Below are 23,023 nucleotides of genomic sequence, written 5' to 3' on the forward strand. Positions count from 1 at the left end.
GTTTATTTCTTCTGTGCCTCAGGGTATATCCTAATTCACACCTCCCTTAATAGGCCTCGCCGAGGCACCCTCACGCCTCTTTTGAAAACAAATTAGTTCTCTACCTAAGAGAGGGGCCACACTGATGATGCCTTTCCGTTGCGTTATAGCAACGCCTCCGTGGTCCAGTGGTTAGAGCGTTAGGCTCACGATCTGGAGGTCCGGGTTCATTCGGGACATTGTCGAAATCACTTTGTGAGACTGTCCTTTGTTTGGCAAAGACTTTTCAGGCTTGAATCACCTGATTGTTCAAAAAAGTAAGATGATTCCGTGTTTCGGAGGGAACGTTAAGCCGTTGGTCCCGGCTATTAGCCATAAAAACACCTGCACCAACCCGCATTAGAGCAGCGTGGTGGAGTATGCTCCATACCCCCGCCGGTTGATTGAGGGGAGGCCTGTGCCCAGCAGTGGGACGTATATAGGCTGTGTATGTATATATGTAGCAATGCTACGATTTAAGCGTATTGAGCTACGATATCGCAAAACAGCGTGTGGAGTTTCGTTCAGATTTATATAAATAAACAAAATACTTATGACATTGAAGTTGTTACGTTAACTGAAAATAAATAAATATAACTTGAAAAAAATAGTATAGAGCCTAGTGTAAGAATTGAACACAGGTAATTTATTGTTTTGACAGCTGTCAAATTAGTCTATCTGTCGAAACGCAAATATCGACCACATACAATGTAAAACCTATTTATTCTGTCTGGTATCTTGACAGATGATTCGAGAGGTCAACGGAGTACAGAACGACGGAACGTCAGTGGCGTAATCGCTCAGACATCACAACGCGCCCACAATGCATCGTGCGGCCCCTCTCTTACCCAAGGTATTTATTTTCTGATACCAACTTCGTTTCAAGCCCAGAATGTTAAATTCTTTTTCTATTTTGTAAACGAATATTGTAGCATGTTGGAATTGTAAATAAGGTTGAATTCTAATGTGTACCATGTCTCTGTGTGTTTATTCAGTCACATTTGAGATTTATTACTTCTCTCTGAATTTGTTTATTTGTTGAAAAATAAAATATGTTGCTAACATACTGATAATTTATTTAGCAAAATAAGAATAAAATTACAAATGAAGACCTTACGGAATATAACAATCAGGCTATCGAATAAGACCTTTTGAAAACAGCGTTCCTTTTACTCCTACAAAATTTTCTCCTAAACTTTCTCCGAGTTGGGAAACCTTTAAACTTTTCATTGTTAACAACACTTTCCACTAAGTTGGTCCAAGCCTGATCAGAGTCTTCGTGGAGCTTATCATTTACCAGGATTACCGGTTTTACGAAGGTTCTTTCGTCTTTGGAGACTTCTTTAAGTAATGCTGTTGATATCTCTGTCCAGTTATGAACATCTGGTGAAGTGACTTTCGGAATCTCTTTGCCGGGAATAACTGAGATTTCTATATTGTTCTGTGCCTCGTTCATAGCTTCCATCTCGGCTTCCTGTGCTGCGTTTAGAGCTGCCTCTGCGTCCAGCAACTGGAGTTAAATTAAAAATAGTTTTAATAAAATTACACTACCATGAAATTACCGATTTTATTTCTAAGATTGGTTTGTAAATTGAATACTTGCTAAAATAGGTATCCATGTCAAAGCTACGAGTTTGGGACTTACTGACCAAAAGATAAGATAATGGTCGAAAAATCTCGATAATGGATGTTAAAGTTAAAAAGTGGTTAATATTAATGTTCAAAATCAAAAGATTAACTAAAGTAAGGTTTTTAATTTTAAAATTCATGTTTAAAAAAACTAAAAATGTAATTAAACTCGTGTTTTCACGGAATTCACGGAGTTAGTTATTAAATTCTTTAGTTAGGTACTAATGTTATAATTGCATTACATAGTCGAATTGGGACTGCCTGTAATGTCTATGTAATTTGTGTTTGTGTGTTTTGTTGAACCAAACTTGGGAAGTGTTTCGGTATTTTTGATGAGAAGTAGGTATGTAATATCTAGCTGATTCTCAGATTAAAAATCTCCCCACTCCGATCCGTATCCAAATAACTCAGTTACCCAAAGCTGTTGCAAGTTGACCCCCTAACCTAGTTTCTGCATAATCTAGAATAATGTCGAGAAACACACATTTATAAGGAAAACAGTGACGTGGCAATATTCGCTTTCGCACAATACGCATGATTCGCGGAAATGTGGAATGCGATTTTTGTTCGTGTACCCCGGATGGAAATGAATGATTGCAATGCCCCAGTGATTATAGCAAATTATTTTGTTCGAGAATCGCTGGCGTGATGCAGTGTTTCTTTAGAGACAAATTGGAATTGTAACCTAATCAACCCCACCAAGACTAATGAGCTAATGATGATATCATTAAAAAAGTCTTTTGGTGTAAGTACGTATATCAATTACTTCTGTGCAACTTTTCTTAAAAACCTGTATTATAGAAAATATTAAGTTTTAAAAGTCCCAAAACGGCGAAAAGTTTTTATCACCCATTGAGAATCTCGGTGGTGCAGCGGTAAACGCGCTCGGTCTGCGATTGTTGAAGTTAAGCAACTTTCGCAAAGGTCGATCATAGGATGGGTGACTACAAAAAAAAAGCTTTCATTTCGAGCTCCTCCCTGCTTCGGAAGGCACGTTAAGCAGCACGCATTAGCAGTCGTTAATAACCACCAATCCGCACTGGGCCCGCGTAGTGGTTTAAGGCCCGATCTCCCTATCCATCCATAGGGAAGGCCCGTGCCCCAGCAGTGGGGACGTTAAAGGGTTGGTGATGATGAATGATGAATAAAGATTTATGACATGTAGTAATTATGTTTGTGTGCATTTTATATATTCATTCATTTACTTATTTATTAACATTCACAGTTGGCTCGACCACTATAGACGGCTACGCCTCGCCACCTATCACGTTGGTCTAACAGAAAACTCGGTGATGTGTGGGTACTTATTTCATCTTGCGATAGAAGTACCTCTGAGCCCAATTGACATGTAGTCGTGAGCTTATTTTATGTTATTATAAAAGTTATTTGGTGATTAATCGGCATATTTCGCAATCGCCTTCGCCTTCTCTTTCGCTTTGAGAACACTTTAAATCGGACCGCGTACATCACTAGAACGAAAGCCATAACGCCCCGCCATTGCGACTCGTGCACATCGGCAGGAAAGGGACATTTTTCATAGACTAATCTGCTGTTTATCCCGTGGGTTCCAATAAAAACGGCGAAGTCCGAGTTAGACTCACGCACAAATGGTTCCGTACCATTAACTATGTAAACAGTAGGTACACCTATGTCATATTGTGATATCGAGCAAAAATAGGCAAAGGAAATAATTACAAAACAAGACTGTTTTGTAATATTTTTTTTATTTTGGTGCAATAAAGTGTATTTGTATTGTATTGTTTTCTAAAGGCGTGTTTTGTAAGGGGGCTCCTTCAATATTGTTTTTTTATTATATAATTTTAATATTTATTATGAAAGTAAAAATAAAACAGTATTTTGGGCATATTTCAAGTGTCTACCGGTTGCCGTTATTGATATCGAAAAAAATTGCGCTTGTTGTTTGGAAGTCCCCCTAAATATTTGTTTTTAATATTTTTTGTTATAGCGACAACAGAAACACATAATTTGTGAATACTTCACCAGTCTAGCAGTTTTTAAGATACAGCCTGGTGACAGACGGACGGACGGACATTGGAGTCTTAGTAATAAGTTCCTGTTTTATACCCTTTGGGTACGGAACCCTAAAAATGATACGTAGAACCTACCAAAATATTTGTTCATGGTAAAACCCGTTGCCCGCACGGGTTTCTCGTGAAAAATGAAAATGTTTCGGTGTACCATAAATATTTGCCCATGGAACGCGGTAATATCTGGATTCGTCCTGCAAAGTCACGCACCATCGTATTGTTTAAAACTAAGCACTACCTACCGAACAAATTTCTGTTTTGTTACACAGTTAAGCCTTTAAGGGTGTTGGGACCCTCCCTGTGAACGTTTCAGCGACAATAGATGGCGTAAGCGTAGCCACACCATTCGGTGATCCAAATTATTATTTTCGTCATAGATGACAAACCTGACCTGATGATGACCTGATACGACACAATTCATTTATAACAAACATTATAGAAGGAAAATTGAAGGGAAGAGAGGAAGGGGTAGACCTAGGATAACATTTATGAAACAAATAAAAGAGAAGGTGCAGGTCGTGTCGTATCGGGAGGTGAAGGTTTTGGCGGAAAGAAGAGAGGAATGGCGGTTACTCCACCGACAAGAGCGCAGCTCTTAAATAGAGAGAGAGATGACAAACTAAGCTAAATGAGCTCTACACCTTTTTGCCGCTACTTGAAGGTCTAGAGAACCTACAAACAATGAAAAAAGTAATAATTTATCTTAAGTACCTACTTACAATTTTCACTCACACAGTTGGCTTAACTAATACAGACGGCGATACGGCTCACCACCTATCACGTTGGTCATAGAAAAAATGGTGAAGTGTCGGTCCTCAGTTCATCTTTCGATATAAGTACCTCTGAGTACTTCAATTGGGATATGTGAGCTTACGTTATGTTTCTGATAAGCGTGATCCACCCTTGACCACATCGTCACACACCAAATTCAAATTCAAAAATATCTTTATTCAGTAGGTAACATAGTTACATTTTGAATCGTCATTTTTTACATAACTATTGTCTCATCCGCCTAAAACTACCATCAGTGCCGTGTCTACACGTTCACAAGCTACAAGTTACTCACAAGTACGTGTAAAATACGTTTACCAAAAAAGTAGAGGCATTGTAAAATATACTTGTGAAATAAATACTGACACTTGTAACATGTAATTTACACGTGGAGTTTTGAGAAACACATTCTTGTAATAATGAAAATTTGAATAAACAGGGGGTTAAAATGGCCACATCGAAGCAATTCATCTAAGAAAGCAATATTCCTATTTGACATTGTCAGATTGCAATATTGCTTTCTTAGATGAATTGCTTCGATGTGCATACATGACATAACGACATACATGACATAAATCTAAGTCATTTTCTTTTGGACCTACAGTCAAACCGTAAAATGTAGTAAGTAACAGAATAAAGTCCAGCCAAAATACAATTTGCGTAGCTATTCCTTTGTCCAAAATAAAATAGAGGTTTGACAAAATAAGACCCTAAATAAAGATTTACATTGTAGATACAAATACAAGTAAAAAAGCATTTGACGTGACCCTCGGTACGTCAAGATAATCTATGATAAAATAAGGTAAAATAAAAAGATATACCTGTTTGCTTCAGCCTCGGGGGTTATGATTACATTTTGCGCCCACCTTCTCGTTAAGGCGAATTGTTGCAAATGTAGGTAGGTAACGCAAAATCGTTTTTTAGAGCCTTTCAACCGGCGCTCACTATTTCCAAAGCTATCTGGGATACACACAGTCACAGGTTCGAATCGCGGCTTGGGCTCTGCCACTGAATTCGACTTTATAAGTTTGAATTCATATTTGGACCGTAGATAATTGATATCAAGTGGTTTCCAGGATCTGTTTAAGTAACGAACTCGGGACCTTCGAATCACGAGCCCAACGCTCAACCACTAGACCACGAAGGCCGTGACAAGTATGGTACTTCATATTATTACCTACATTAATCCATACGAAACAAAGAGACCAGGTGTTGTTTTACATTTTAGAATACCGTTTGACAAAACTAAAAGCAATCATGAAAACTCACGTAGTACCATCTGCCAAGTTACCATAGTTTCCATGTATGTTCATGAATACTAATGAATGCTAATTCAATGTAAATGCAAAGACCTAGAAGCTGTTTCAAACCAATTTCAATCCGAGCTTTCAAATTCATAATTAAGGCACATAATAACGGGTTCTTACCGCGTTTAAATGGGGGTATGAGACTCCCGATATTTCGACACTGTTGCAAGTGCCATGATCACGGGATGACTTATGTGCCTTAATTATGATAATAACCGCGTAAACTTAAAACAATGTTTCAAATTCATGTTATGATAGTTTTTCGTAGTGCAGTTTTTAGACGGCGATACAGCTCACCTATCACGTTGGTCTAACAGAAAGCTCGGTGAGGCGTGGGTACTTAGTTCGTCTTTTGATGGAGATAGTGTTTACTATGCCAAAAGAAATATAGTTGTGAGCTTATGTTAAGTTTTCGCACGAGGCGCGTTTTTTTACCACTATTTTTATACACATAAAGGGTGATTTCCGAGGTAAAAAACTATTCTTTGTTTATCCCTGGGTCTTAAACTATCCTCATAGCAAATTTTATCTTAATCGGTTCAGCAATTCAAACGTAAAAAAGTAATAGACAGACAGACGGAGCTAGTTTCGTTATGTATGTCATTACCATATCTCCGGACTATGGAGTCCCTGATTTTTGGTAGGCGTGCGTGGGGCCGAAGCCAACACGTAGAGGCCTCTTAAGACAATTTAATCTAAATGTTTGTATATTATTCTAAATGTTTATAAAACTTGCAAAAACGACGTCATAGAAGAAAAGCTATTAGATTTAAAATCTCTTATTAATTTGTTATAACCTTAAACTTTATTAATCTATGAACAAAGTTGATTCAATATTTAGACAAAGAACTGGGATACCTAAACTTCATAATCCTCTTGAAGTAATAATATAAACTTCTTCAAATTGTTACTGTAATGTTACATAATGATGTTTAACGAAATTATAATATTTATATTTTACAAAATAGCACGGTTCCCGTATACCGCGCGCGACGCGACATAAAGAACCAACGGTAGGTATTTTTTTTCTTCTTTTCTCGTGTGGGTTGTCCACTTACCGATCTCATCAACCCTGGTCTCAGGGTTACTATTGAGCCACCAAAAACTCCTGACATAAGTCATAATATGTAACGACTACATAAGTAAGTATTTAAATAAAATAGTATGACCTGTTTTCAACCCATGCGAAGCACTGGCTGTGTTTTCATATTTTTTTGAATTAATTACGAATTCATCATCACTTTACCGTTATCACGTTTTCACGGGGTCCTTACCTAACTTGAAGATTTGACAGGACTGGTTTTTTTTACGGCAGCTACTGCCTGTCTGACCTTCCAACCCGAAGGGAAAACCAGCCCAATACAGGTAAGTCACACACTTACCTCCGAAACGCATTCTTCGGGAGTGTGGGTTTTCTCACGGTTCAGAATTTAAAAAATGCTCAATTTCTAACACTGGCCACTTAAAATTTAAAAATAACGTTCGAATCTTAATTTGATGGACGATAAACTGTTACACAACGCAAATCCGGCGTATAATAAACTCATCTGGATATATTAAGACGGTCGGTTTATTTGTTTAACCGTACACCTACAGTGGTTTGTTTATAACAAAATTATTATGCCCAGAAGGTTAGCATAACAAAGTCAAGAGCATCGTTAAATTTTTGCTCTGTTTTGTCGGTTACGTCATAAATGGTTGATTGATAACTTCCTAGTTTCTTTTTTTATTAATAATGAAGAAAGTTTATTTCATTTAGTTTTGAACAGTAGTCATGTTTAATTAAAAGTGATTTTAGTTCTACATTCCGGGCACATTGTAAGTTGTGAAAATGTTATTAACACAATATAGTACAAATATTTGTCCATTCAACAACGTAGTTATGTATTCGGGACCTACCGCGGGTACTGTAAGAGTCCCGACGTAAGCTTTCCAAGTATTGCATGAAGCATATTCGCAGACCTCCGGCGCAGACGAACAACATCCGTCCTGCGCATTCAGCTATAGATAAGCCCGAACTACCAGGAGGTATTGTTATTTTCATTGTCCTCTTAGATTATAGAATTAGCTCGTAAGTTTAGTCTTAAATTGACCATTGTAGAGTACGCATTAAAAGTTAAAATTTAAACTTAAATTTTTACTTTTTAACACTTCAGCTGCTAGACCCATGTGACAAATATGCGCATATGGACACTCGAGGCGTGCTCTACGCACACGCGTAGCTATCACGAAAGTTGTACCAACGAATGTGCTACCGACACGCCAGCTGTGTCTCGGCTGTCCACACGAATGTGCGCACCGGTAACGCATAGTGTGTTCATACAAACGCATCGACGGACCGGCCGACGCGCCACGCCGGTCCATACAATCTCGATACAATAGGTACTGCGCGGCCGTCTCGCTTACGGTGTGTTCACACTGCACTTATCTAACGCCTTTTTATTGAAATTGTATAAAAAGAGTCCCTCGCTCCGCGGCAACTTAAGTACGTAGTCAATAAATACAAAACTTGATGAGCGAGACAAATGTCAAAACGTCCATCTTACGGTGGTATTTTTTTTTGGGATAACAAACTGTCACATATTGTAATGTTACACATTGTAATAGCTTAAAGCAAAACTTATCTGAACATGCAACCAACTACATTATCCATACGTATATATACAGTTTACAGTTCTGGGGTCTCGTTGAGACGAGTGTTGACAGATAAGTAAATTTAGTTTATCACTACATAGTATAAAACAAAGTCGCTTTTTCTGTCCCTATATCCCTATGTACGCTTAAATCTTTAAAACTACCCAACAGATTTTGATGCGGTTGTTCTTAATAGATAGAGTGATTCAAGAGAAAGGTTTATATGTGTCATAACATCCATTAAATAGTGGAAAAATACTGTTATTTTTGAGGTTTTTAATGTGATGTCGTAATTAATTTATTTTTTCCTCAGCATTGCACCCGAGCGAAGCCGGGGCGGGTCGCTAGTTTATTAATAAACTAATCTCAGCTGAGACTGTCCTCAAGACTATGCTCAAGTCCCTGTTGTTATATAAGAACTGTCACATTGAGATGATCTTGAGGGCTGTATCGAAGCTGAGACTAGTTTATTAATACCACCCTTAGCGCGCCACACTAGTTTAGTTGGTCGTTAGTTGGTTAGTCACGGATCACAAGTTAGCATCCGTCCAGGTGTCAAATAATCGTCGCTGCACGCCCCATTGCGAACACGTCGAGCGTGAGACATGCCTCCACTACACTGTCGCTACACTATATACAACAATTTATGTTGCTAAGCCAGCATTTCTCCTATATAGAGTGTTAGTGAGACCGTTTATAGTTTATAGTTTACGGCACTTATCTGTGCAGCCACCTGTACTGTACCTGTATCGCCACATCGTAAGCTCAACACTCTACCTACTAGACCAGGGAGGCGTTTATATACAGGGTGTTAGTGACATCGTAACGAATACTGAGGGAGATGATTCAGGCCGTGATTTAGAGTTGATATCAAGTGGAATTTTCGATCGCAAAAGTATGGAACGGAAAATATTTAAAAAGAACACTAAAATTTTCATGAATTTTCCGACAGGAAATTCCACTTGATATCAACTCAGAATCATGGTCTGAATCATCCCCTTCAGTATTCGTTACGGTGTTACTAACACCCATACCTACTTGTACGGCTACCATATGTACTTGTATGGAGTGTAAGTGCCATCGTAACGAATACTGAGTGGGATGATGCGGCTGATTATTCTGAGTCAATATCAAGTGGAATTTTCCATCGCAAAAGTATAAAATTGAAAATAATTTAAAAAACTAAAAAAAAACCGTGAATTTTGCGACGGAAAATTCCACTTAATATTAACTTAGAATCATGGTCTGAATCATCCCCCTTAGTATTCGTTACGATGTCACTAACACCCTGTATATCTCCATTATGGACTTTAAAATCTTCCCGTAATTCCATTAAGCTCTATTAGTCCTGGTTTTAAATTATTTATACCGTATTTCGAAAGTACGGAGAGGTAATAAAAACACGTCGCGGCTAAATCGCGTTTCACAGTGTTGTTGTGTCCTGCCAAACTCACAACGACCGAACTTTACTACTAAATATTCGCGTTTGAGTTATTTATTGTGCCATTTCCAGAATCAGTTCACGACGAAACTCTATAAGGTGCAACAGCCGAACAGAGTAAAAAACCTATATCCTTTAGCCCGTATTCATCATATACTTCACCATCATCAATTTAACGGCTTCCGTGGACCAGTGGTTTGAGCGTTGGGCTCACGATCTAAAGGTCCCGGTTTCAAATCCCGGTGAGGACACAAAAATCACTTTGTGATCCCTAGTTTGGTTAGGACATTACAGACTGATCACCTGATTGTCCGAAAGTAAAATGATCCATGCTTCGGAAGGCACGTTAAGCTGTTGGTCCCGGTTACTACTTACTGATGTAAGTAAGTAGTCGTTACATGACCCATGTCAGGGGCCTTTGGCGGCTCAATAGTAACCCCGACACCAGAGTTGATGGGGTTGGTAATCCACCTCACAACCCACACGATATACGTATAAGATCATCAATTTAAGAGCCTTGCTCTTGTTGGTGTAGCATTGTCCATTCTTGTCTATCAAGGGCCAATTCTTTGACTTTCTTTTAAAACACGATGCTCGCCTTCACTTTAATCTGTTCCATTCTATTCTATCTTCCCTTCTATGATGTTTTTACAATATCTCGTGAACATCAGGTCCGCCTATGTTACGCTCAAAGCTTTTAAGTATGTTTTCTTTGTTTTAGTACATTTAAGCACAGTATCACTTAATGAGCCCTAGTTTGGTTAGGACCCGATTACCCGAAAGTAAGATGATCCGTGCTTAAAAAAGGCACGTTAAACCGTTGGTTTCGGTTACTACTTACTGATGTGAGTACGTAGTCGTTACATGAGCCATATCAGAGCCCTTTGGAGGCTCAATAGTAACCCTGACACCAGGGTTGACAGGGTTGGTAATCCGCCTCACAACCCACACGATAGAAAAAGGAGCACATAATTCCGATATGCGATACTACATAGGCGGTTGTAACATTCACCATTGCCTCACAATTGTGTCTTTTGTAGATCAAAACGGTATTTAATTGGTCCTAAATGTCGACGAACCGTAGCAAATGTACTATAAAATAGCGAATCAGAGATAAAACCCGATACCTACTGGAATCTACGACTATTTTAACGATTGACTATAAAGGTCTGCTGTTTGTTTAATGCTATTAATTTTATTGCATTGTTTAGTTGTGCGGGAAACCCGGTGATTTGCGTGAATGTTAGAAAATTAATGTTAAAAAATAAAATAAAAATAACTTTTATTTAACTATGATCGTGAGGAAACCCACATTCCCGAGAAATGAATTTTCGGAGGTATTTGACCTAACCTGTATTGGTTTTCTCTTCGCAGATTGGAAGGTCAGACAGGCAGTCGCTTCTGTAAAAAACCGGACCTGTCAAATCTTCAGGTTAGGTAAGCGGACCCTGTGAAAACGGGATAATGCTAGGGGGATGATAAACTTTTATTTAACTATGCTTACTAGAATATTAATTTATTAGCGCGTCGGACAACGCTGTGAAATACGTAATAGAAGGATAAAAATTATCCTTTGTTCTTCCCTAGGTCTGATATTATATCCATATCAAATTTCTTTAGCGGTTAAAGCGTGAAAATGCCACTGATAGACAGAGTTACTTTTGTATTAGTGTGGATTATTCCTTGCTTACATTAAAACTTGTTTTTATCAGCGTTATTAAGTACTTAATAAAGCGTTTTTGGGGCACTTTACCTAAATTATGCCACTATACTTGAAATCACTTTTGTATCAAAAAAATACAATAAATACCAGCTTAGCGTGTATCATGAGAGGTTGTCAACTTTTCAACGACCCTTGAGTTCATTAGAAACCATAGACCATAAAAACATCTTCATTAGAAACATCAAAGTGTAGGATTCAAACGTGTCGATAAACAGTGGTGTAATTCAACTGCCATTTTGTGCTGTAAACATGGGTGCGCAGGCGCATACTGACGCGTGACGTGTTTACGACCGCACTATGTGAACTGCACAGGCAAGAGCAACATTGCCAAGGTGAAGCCCTTCATGTGGAATTGCATGACGTCACCTCATAGTGAAAACCATGTAACCGCCATTTTGAAAAATCACATACTGATATGATTTTCTTCAACTAAATCCAATTCGAAAGGAAATGTAGTGAACAGAATTGAGAAAAGAAATTCCAAATAGGCTCGTCCCCTATAACAATTAACTAAAACATAGCTAGTGACGAGTGGCTGTATACTATATACCTCTGCCCACCCCCTCTAGGAAACAGGCGTGATGCTATGTCATGTTGGAATACCAAATTTTATATTAAATAAAGGCACCTCTCGCCGGTCCACGGAATTTCTGATTGTAGGTACTATGACCGCACAACTGCCAACGTTTCCACCAATAAACCACAAATTAGCGGTCTACTACGGCCCAGTTAACCCAGTTTTCAGCTTAATTCGTGATATGCTTTGATGTGGGGTTTTCAATTTTCAGATCCAGTATGTTTTGAAAAGGTCAAAAGTACTCTAAACCGGCGAGCATGCATGAAGTCTTTGACGAGAGTGGAAGAAGCAAAAATGGAGTGCCAGGATCGTAGTAACTGGAATTCCGTGGTGTCTGCCTCATACATACATAAACAGCCTGTCCCACTGTTAGGCACAGGCCTCCCCTAAATCAACCGGAGGGGGTATGGAGCATACTCCACCACGCTGCTCCAATGCGGTTTGGTGGAGGTGTTTTTACAGCTAATAGCCGGGACCAAGGAGGCGGAAGGCAAGAGGGAAACCACTGCTCTATCTGACCCTAAAAAGTAGCATAGAGAATGCTACACCGACAAGAGCGTGGCCCTTAAATTAGTGAATTAGTGATAGCCGGGACCAACAGCTTAACCTGCCCTCCGAAGCACGGAATAATCTTACTTTTTCGGACAATCAGGTGATTCAACCCTGAACAGCCCTTACTAAATAAAGCACAGTCTCACAAAGTGATTACCAACGCCTACCCCAACGGGAAATAAGCGTGTTCTTATGGCGGTATATGACGCGAAGGTTGATGGTAGGGCTGGCAGAGGAAGACCGAGAAGGACTTACGATGACCAAATTGGAGATGTCCTTAGAAAAGGTTCAATACGATCTACTCTGAACCGGCGTGCGTATATGAAACAATTGATGAATGTGGAGGAAGCAAGAGAAGTGTGTCAGGATCGAAGCAAATGGAATTAAATAGTCTCTGCTTACTCCGATGGGAAATAGGGGTGAGTTTATGTATGTATGTGGTATGAATGTATTAAGTGCTTCTTGTTTGTATTTTTGTTGGCATCATACCTCGCGAATTTTAAGTATAATAAATACCCGCTCAATAGACGCAGTATGCAAAGAAGACCAGCCCGCGCCTAAACGCAGGCGGCTCACTGGGCCTCCCCCAATGGGGTCTCACCCGGTGGGCTAGACCGCGAAGGCGGGGCCAAAACCCATAGACCCTTCCGTAGCTGCGAAAGGCGTGGACAGCAACCTTAAGGGGCAGAAGCTCCAGAAGGTTTCCCCACACTTAAGTGTGTGAGAAGACAACGACGACTCAGTATACAACGTCAACGACATTTGTTACTCGTACGGACCTCTCTGGAGAGTGATACATAAACATAAGCTCACGACTATATGCCAATAGGGTAGGCAGAGGTACATCCATCGCAAGATGAATTAAGTACCCACACTTTAGAGAGTTTTCTGTTAGACAAACGTGATAGGTGGTGAGCCGTATCGCCGTCTGTAATGCTCGAGCAAAGTGATGTGGAGTTCCTGAGAATGTTCCCATTGTAAAAACTCTTTTATAATAAGGACACTGGCTGCTTTTTTGTTTCAAATTGTTCTTTCTTGTACTCCGGTCTTATCTGCCTAATAATTTGGTATTAAAGCTCTTTTTACATAAGTTTGCGCCTTGTTTTGCTGGGAACATTCATGAGTTTTGCGCCTTTTTTCTACTGGGAACGTTCCCAAAGTGGGAATTTTCCCGAAAACAGCACATCGCTAGTCGAGGTAACTGTGACAACTGGATAGAGATACATTATTATCATCATCATCACCCTAGCGTTATCGCGTTATTCAAAAAAAAAATAATAACAATAAAAAAGTTTATTTAGGTAAAATCTACGACACACATATACATTTACAACATTAAAATATACTTACACACATAACATTAATATTTAGTTGGAAAACATAAAGGTATATGGGTGCCGCAGTTCACCAAAAAGGCCAGGGTTCAGTGAAAATTTACCCAGAGGGCAACACTGATTTTCAACCCACGCCGATCGGTGAAACGCGAGTACCCGCACAATAAATTTTAAAAAATAAATAAAGAGTACAAAAAAAAACGACTTAGTGTTACACATGGAAAGCAGAAACAAAACAATAAAAGAAAGAAATATTACACTAAAAGAAGGATCTATAAGTGAGTAGTGAAAGCAGTCAGTGAACACAGGTTTACCTAACTTGAAGATTTGACAGGTCCGGTTTTTTACAGAATCGACTGCATGTCTGACCACACACAGAGATACATTATTATAAAATCAGTAAATAAATATTATAAGGAAATCCCCCACCTTATGCTTATCCCTGGAGGCGGTGTAGAGCACCCAGCCGACGTAGACGAACATGATGAGAGCCGGCACCACCAGGCTGGCCACTATTGGGATCCGCCGCACCCAAGCATGGTATATTGCCAGCAGGAACAGGCATATGCCCACTAGGATGGCTATGTAGCGGCCAGTGCGACGGCGTTCTTCCTGCAACAAAAAAAGAAAGATAACAACATATTCGTGCTGAACGTCCTCCGTGGTCCAGTGGTTGAGCGTTGTGCTCACGATCCGGAGGTCCCGGGTTCGAACGGTGCGGACATATCACAAAAGTCACTTTGTGTTCCCTAGTTTGGTTAGGACATTACAGACTGATCACCTGATTGTCCAAAGAGTAAGATAATCCGTGCTTCGAAAGGCACGTTGAGCCGTTTGTACCCGTAACTACTTGCTGATGTAAGTAAGTAGTCGTTACATGAGCCATGTCAGGGGCCTTTGGTGGCTCAATAATAACCCTGACACCAGGGTTGATGAAGTTGGTAATTCACCTCACATCCCACACGATAGAAGAAGAAAATTGGTGCTAATTTGAGTCGATTGCAGGTATACACCATACATAACATACATAAACAGCCTATTTACGTCCCACTGCTGGGCACAGGCCTCCCCTCAATCAACCGGAGGAGGTAAGGAGCATACTCCACCACGCTGCACCAGGTATACACCATCTAACTTTATTTTAAGTTATACTCTATTGACAGTACACATCAAACGGATTAAGTATCTATTTTGTTTAAGTAATAATATTACTAAACCGAAAACTTCCGACTTTAATAAACCGAACATAGTGTAACGAACTTTTATAAATTGAAGGTCTGAATGTTTTTCCACATACATTATACCTTTTTGAAGTTGTTGAAGTCGTTAGTAGGCTGTAATGAAGATTTCCATCAATTCGTGAATCTGACTAGCCCTAAAGGCGTTTTGACCGTAACTATATGCATGTATGTTGATATGTTGAAATTGTATCACACGGAATTTGATGGCATCCAATCAAGGCAAGTGATCCGAGTTTCAGTGGAATTAGTCCGGTTATGGATTACTTGCTAGGTGTCCCGGACATTGCGAGATATCCTGATTTTCGGTGTCTCGGTAGCATTAGAATAAGCGCAAAGCAAGAATAAAAATAATAAAATAAGCGAGAATAAGCGGGATCTGATGAGCGCTGCAGACAGCGCCATACTTGTTGCGATACTTTTTAGTTTGCCATCGACACGAGAAGAAGATAAAATGAAGAATACTACGTATAGAACGCCAAGTCTCAGCTTAGGTTTATCTCAACCAACTCGGTCTAAACTTATAATAACCTTTTTTACAAAGCTTCTGTTTAATTACTGTCTTAAAACTGTTCAAAGATCAATTCTGAATATCAATGAGAATCATATTATTATAAAAACGTACACCCCTTCGTTGCCCTTTTCGGTTAATGTCATTTTCGGCAAATCTACAATAAGTTACGTCAAAAAATTTCAGTAAAAGATTTAGTAATCTTATGCTCTTTCGATGTTTATTTTTTATGCGAAGAGTAAGTAATTAAAATTCACGCGCGTGTGCGTGTGCGAAGAATCAGGTGCTTAACAATAATTTTACAGGTTGGACCAACGCGAACGGCTTAGCGTGCCTTCCGAATCCTTACATTTTCGGGCAATCAGAAATATTGTATTATATAAATTCAGATTCAGATTGTATTTTTATTCGCGTCAGACTGAGTACTGCGGGGCAGAAGGCAGGAGGGAAACTACTACTCTATTTTTCCTAAAAAGCAGCATGGAGGACGCTACACCGACAAGAGCGTGGCTCTTAAATTAGTGATGTGTGATAAATTCTGTCTGTGTTCAGGCAGCAGTTAATGCCATATGAGGCAAATCTACAACAAGAAGTCACATCAAAAAAGCGGTCTATTTCTCTAATTTTGAAGCCAATGTCCCGCAATGTTCTAAATCTCAGTCCCGTTTCATGTCACATAGGACCTGACATCCCTACTGTGCATTAATAACCGCCTCAAGGTACAATCCTCTCGCAGACGAATATGCTGCAATCAATCTCGCAATTTGTGTACAACTACACAACAAACAAACACACAACGCCAAACAAACTATCAACAACAAACTTTGTTTGTGTGTAACAAACAATTTATAGTCAAGATTTATAATCGATCATAGAGCCCAAATTCCTATGAACAAGTTTATCTAGAAGTTTCATAGGATACCAACAAACGGCCTCCGTGGTCCAGTGGTTGAGCGTTGTGCTCACGATCCGGTCCCGGGTTCGAATCCCGGTGGGGACATATCACAAAAATCACTTTGTGATACCTAGTTTGGTCAAGACATTACAGGCTGATCACCTGATTGTCTGAAAGTAAGATGATCCGAACTTCAGAGGGCACGTTAAGCCGTTGGTCCCGGTTACTACTTATTGTGTAAGTAAGTAGTCGTTACATGAGCCATGTCAGGGGCCTATGGCGGCTCAATAATAACCCTGACACCAGGGTTGATGGGGTTGTAATCCACCTCACAACCCATACGATAGGATACCATCTTCTCTCGTGTGGGTGATTTCACCTGGTGTCTGGGTTACGATTGAACCGCTATAGACCCCTGACATGGTATAACGACTACATATTTACTTAGGTGAATAGTAGTCAAGACCGACTGCTTATCATGCCTGGTTTTATCAGCCTGCAGGGTCCTAACCCAACTTATCCCCGGATTGGAACCCGAGACCTCCTGATCACCAGCCCAACGCTCAACCACAACACCATGGAGGCCGTTATAAATGGAATACTATCACATGCAGTAATAAAATTAATCAGTTAATGTTGTCGTTGAATCTCTGATTTAGCCTCATTAATAATGCAAAGTCTATTTCGAATATCAAATTTAACGTTTATAATAACATTTTGAACACGGATGTAATTCAAATTATAGTTTAATAATAAATAAGGAATCATTTTACCAAAATGTACCATCAGTCCAATATAACAACATCACGTATACATTATATAAGTAGTGGTATAAATGTATTTGGGTCATTCTTCTTTTTTATCGACAATGATCTGTCCTTATGTTTTAGAATTTTATTTAATCTTTCCATTGTCCAAAAATATAGTTATCTTATTATACTCAAAATACTAGCACAATACTAATCGGTTCTTCTATTAGTGATTATGGTAGCTTGATTGTTTTTCATTCTTCTTCTATCGTGTGGGTTGTTTTTCATAAAATTCTATGACAGAGTGATAAATCGAAATGCTGTCTCCGATGAAAAGGGCCACTCTGTCACAATATTTTTTTGGAATGCCCCTGCTAAGAAAAGTACTCTAAAGTACACTAAATAGTACTCTACAGACACTATTCTTATTATTACTATTGTTATTCTTCTTTTTTATCTTTTTTCTTTTTTTTCCTTCCTTTTTTTCATCTTTTTCTTTGTTTTTCTTTGTTTTAAAATATTTATTGCGGTTATAATTTTAAAGATGTTAAATACGATATATCGAGAAAATGTCTTTTTATTGTCGATAAAAAAAAAGAATGACCCATAATACATTAGGCAGGGGTATATAGTACCTCTATATACACCCACGCCTCGCCACGTATGTTGAAGTCCCATGTAATAGGGGTCGAGCCTGATGCCATTAACCAGGCACAAATTCTGGATACCAACATTAAAGAATACGTGATATTCTTATATTAACAGGAGGAATGCCTAGCCTAATGGACAGTTAGCGTGATATAATAGTAGATGTATCGGCGCTATATAGTGAAAACCCCGTAAGCACTTTGACAATCACATTCTCATGTGATTTTATTTAACAAAACCACGATTTATTTCAATAAATTTCGTTCCGGTTAAAAATGAAGCCCACAATTAGGTAGTTTCCGAAATCAAAAATGAATTAATAAAAACAGATGTAGTAAAGGTGACAAAAAACGTTTTCTTTTTTCTATTTAACTTATTTATTTATGTAACAAAGAAAAATGTAAAAATAAGTGCGTTAGTTTGGCACGTTTTTCTATGAAGTCACAGGTTGCTTTTTCATACCAATTCCAGAGTAATTTCGTGTTTAGACGTTTAGTAAAAAGTGACAAATTTGACTAGTTGGAAACTACCCTCTTTACCTGGATAGAAACTACTTATATAAATACGTTGTTTGTCTATTGCCAGGTAATTTTCCATAAAGGCTTTTTCATGGTTTTCAAGTAAGGCGACGCTGATGGTATGATTATCAATATAAACAATTGTTCTACAGAACAAAATCATTTCAATTTATATACTTAGTTTAAGTAAAAATGAAAAAAAAAGAAAAGCATTCGATCAAAATATTAAATACCGCATAGAAAACGGGTTTTAATTTACTCCCAGTCCACAGTTAATTAAAATATGTTGCACTATAAATTCGACGATGAAATGTTTCGAGCAAAATTGTTTTTGACATCAAAAGCTTTTTTTATGTTGACGTTGATACTCGATCCTTTTAATAAAGAGCTGACTGTCTATGAATCTTTATTAGTTATGAGTTGTTTTTAAACTTTTTGTTGATATACTTTCAGCGATAAAAAATCTATTGACTACTCTCACAGACAGCCAGACACACAGATGGAGGCGGGTAGAGGCTCAATTTACCATGGGGTCTAAAAAGGTAAAATTTAAGCAATTGCGCACTTTTAGATGCGCAAATGTGGCTAGAAATGCATGTGGTAGAGATTTCAAAGATCTTCTAAGAATGTTTGAGCAGATGGGGGGAAGGGGTTATACATAAAGCTGTACAGTCATGAGCAGTATCATGTACGCACTTTAAAACTCTGGCGCACTATCATATTTGACATTTAATAAGATTTACGGTTCAATTTGTCAAAAAAGTTACATGGTATCAAAGTGTATATTAGTACTCGTGACTGTACCTATTAGCACAGTATATATTTGAATCGCTTGCCTTCAACTCTCGTTCGAGAATATACAAGGTGTAAGTGACATCGTAACGAATACTGAGGGGGATAATTCAGCTCATTATACTGAGTTAACATCAAGTGAAATTTTCCATCGCAAAAGCATACCTACAATTGTAAATAATTTTGAAAAAACACACACTATCATGAATTTTGCAACGGAAAATTCCACTTGATATTAACTCAGAATCATGATCTGAATCATCCCCCTCAGTATTCGTTACGGTGTCACTAACACCCTGTATACTCATTTCACGTAGATCAGAACTTATCATAACCCTGACACCAGGGTTGATGAGGTTGGTATTCTACCTCACAACCCACACGATAAGAAGAAGAAGAACTTATCATTTGCAAGATGAGACTGGTATACATTTTCGCACGTTATTTGAAAGCGAGCGATTCCAATATAAGGCCCACTCTTCATATATAAGTTAGACAAAAAAATACACAAAAGAAACTAGATGTAATTTTGAGTCGTAATTACCTTGATAGCATGTGCAGTTCTCTCCTTCCTCTCCAACGGGTGCAATGATCTCCGTCTGGCGTCATTGTTTAGCTTCAGATTCATGATTGCTGTGGAAAAAATCGTCGTTAAACTCACACAGACGTGGTACTAGAAAGGGTCTCGGAGCGGAGGTGAGAATTTTATCAATGTTCGAGTTTGTACATACCTACGATAATAATATATCGAAAAAATGATTTACTTATTTATTTATTTTTCGGAAAACCAACAGCTACTTTAAACAATATAGTACATATAAAAATATAGGTATACGATACAGTGGAGCCAATTATAGGTTTCCACAAATAGAGATGAAAAACACACACTTTTTTGTTGACGTAGCTAATTGAAGTATTGCCGCAGATGGCATTAACTACTTGGGCGAACAAATGAGGAGCGCTGAGGACTCACCTGGTACAAAAATTAAGACAACGAGCCTGAGGGTGCCCAATCGGGCGCGAACCTCGGCTCAGGGTGTCGTATGAGAGGTTATATATTTGGAACAATTAATCGACCATAATAAGCCGATGGAAATCGGTACCGGGGTGCTGAAGTATTTGTTGTCGCAAGCTGATTGACCGCTTCTATGGTTAGAGTAATGAGGTTCAGGATCGTACATTACGCCCTTCGGACAAACACACACAAACATAATCGAATACAACAAAAAATCCCACCTGCATCGGAATGTAACGCACCCAATGTCGAGTCAGTGTATCTAGCTTAAAATTAATCCTATAAACTATCTAAAAATACACAATTCTGTCTGTCAGACGCGGAATTGAGAGTGTGAGTCATCGGGGAAACTCTTTTACTTGGAGTAAGTATAAACATGTTTGTTTGGTGTGGTACATCCGTGCATGTTCAAGGTTTTCCAAAGAGCAGTGGAGCGCAGCATATTGGGCGTGAAACAGTGGACCGGATTAGAATCTCTGTGCTGCAATCAAAAGCTGGTAAAGCTGACGTGGGCATTAAGACCGCCAGACTGCAGTGGAACTGGGCTGGTCTTGTATGCCAAACATCCTGAACGATGGGGCAGAATTATCACGCATTGGATGCCACAGAAGGTACCGATGTTTTGGTAGACCCCGGCACACCACAGACACTTCATACAAAACACCTCAGTTTACACAGACACCACACATTGACGTTATCGTACACGCGCATCTGTATGTGTGACGTCTGTCGCCATACTATTGAAGATTAAACTATGTCAGGGGGTGAGGTAAACCTAGCTCAAACTCTGGTGGGTTGCCATTCTATACCTACGTACCATCCTTATAGACAAGATGGCGTGATGGCCTTGATTGTTGTCGAAGGGGCTGGACAGAGCTCGCACGGGACTGCGACTCGTAGGAAGACATGGGGGAGGCCTTTGCCCAGCAGTGGGATCAAGTGGGCTAGTATTAGTAATAAACATTAATGCATACCAACGTAAACTCACCCCTGCATTAGGCTAGTTTCCAACTAGTCAAATCTATAAAATAATTATTTTTTTCTATAAATATTCATAGAAGAATACTTAAAATAAGAATAGAAACTTAAAATAACTTTCACAAACAAAAAAATTTCAAATAAGTACTAAGATTCCTTTGTAATTTTACTCTAATTGAAATGCCTTTAAGAATAGTAGACTATTTAATGAAGTTTATTAAAAGTTACCATCTATAAAGCTGGATTCACAAATTATCTCTTTTTTAGTAAGTAAGTAAGTAATATCTTTACTTACTCATAAGTAAATGCTTATTAGTATCAGTCAGTGTAAAATAAATAGAAAAGTATCCAAATACCGGGCCTGTTTTCATACGGTTATTATCCATCTTAGGGCGCTTACAAACCAACGACAAACTGTAAGCGTACTTAGGACTTGTCATCAAAAGTAGCTGCAAGATTCTCTGATGATTGAAAGAGTATAATATTATTAAAATAACAAAACTTTAGTAAGAAAAAGTTCAGTCCGATTTTCTCTAACCGGTGTGCGTGCATGAAACGATTGATGGATGTGGAGGAAGCAAGAGAAGTGTGTCAGGATCGAAGCAATAGAAATTGTATTATCTCTGCTTACCCAGGAGTGAAATAGGCGTGAGTTTATGTATGTTATTTAGAAAAGTCCTCACTACTTATATAAAAAAAATTCAGTAGTTTTTTCACAATTCCACTTCATAAATACACTTTTTCCTTCTTGATTGGGCAATCTTATTGAAGTTTAGTCTTAGTAGGTAATATTAACACCTCCATCCTCAAGCTCCCTTCACACTGTGGGATGCGCACGCGCCTCTAACGGATACAGTTTGCAAACTGAATGCAAGGCGAAACATCCGACTCATTAACATCGAGTAAACTTAGCCGTCCGAGAGAATGGATTCCGTTAACGTTTTATATATGTTGCTCGCCGAGTCAGAGATGTTATGTTTAAGAATTATTAAGGTTGTCAGCTGTTACTTTTAAAACGTAAACAAACAAACTTGTAAGCTTAATTATATTGACATTTGAATATAATTGTATTGGGAGATATGCTTGTAATGATAATATTTTGGTCTGTGTAAGACGAAATAAATAATATTTTCAATTTTATTACTTTTTATTAAGAGAAAAATTGGAATTTTTTGTTTTTATAAATAACCGTTTCGTAAAAAAAGCTCTTTAGCTACCCAAATAAAATAAAAAGAAAAAAATTGACACTCTTAGTATTGGTGTCCTAAAGGTTTAATAAACTATTCTAACAGGATCTAGAATCATTTCACACGTAATTATCACGAATAAACTTGTTCGGCTAACCTAATCACGTTAGTCTAACAGAAAGCTGGGTGAAGTATGAGTACTTACTTAGTTTACCTTGCGTTGGATGTACCTCTGGCTACCCCAATTGGGATATAGTCGTGAGCTTATGTCATGTTATAAAGTTGTTAAAAGTATTTTTTTCATTTTTTAATCTAAGACGTGATTTCTTTACATGTTATAGGAGAAATAACAAAAAACTGCAACACATCTTTTAAATCAATACGAGCTCACTGTCGATATTTATTTTCCGTATTTCACGTTAGACTAAATATGTATTTCTGTAAAAAACAGGACCTGT

At 38.4% G+C, this 23,023-nt stretch overlaps 2 protein-coding genes across 3 annotated transcripts in view; one reads left to right on the top strand and one right to left on the bottom strand.

The window, feature by feature from the left end:
- The window catches only part of LOC126367736 (uncharacterized), a 558,664-nt gene that overhangs the window by 455,878 nt on the left and 79,763 nt on the right, over positions 1-23,023 (top strand). The gene's annotated exons all lie outside the window — the stretch shown is intronic.
- On the bottom strand, positions 1,078-22,228 carry LOC126367849 (uncharacterized). 2 transcript variants are annotated; one of them, XM_050011621.1, is made up of 5 exons: positions 22,010-22,228; positions 19,930-20,018; positions 14,464-14,646; positions 14,349-14,398; positions 1,431-1,528 (listed from the first exon to the last, which is right to left on the bottom strand). In XM_050011621.1, the coding sequence occupies exons 2-5, from the start codon at positions 20,011-20,013 to the stop codon at positions 1,504-1,506; spliced, it is 342 nt and encodes a 113-aa protein (XP_049867578.1). In that variant the 5' UTR covers positions 20,014-20,018; positions 22,010-22,228; the 3' UTR covers positions 1,431-1,503. The 2 variants fall into 2 exon arrangements, with proteins under 2 accessions (XP_049867577.1, XP_049867578.1); XM_050011620.1 differs by lacking the exon at positions 14,349-14,398 and having other exon boundaries at positions 1,078-1,528.

Source organism: Pectinophora gossypiella, chromosome 6, assembly GCF_024362695.1.
Source record: "Pectinophora gossypiella chromosome 6, ilPecGoss1.1, whole genome shotgun sequence".
Classification (NCBI taxonomy): domain Eukaryota; kingdom Metazoa; phylum Arthropoda; class Insecta; order Lepidoptera; family Gelechiidae; genus Pectinophora; species Pectinophora gossypiella.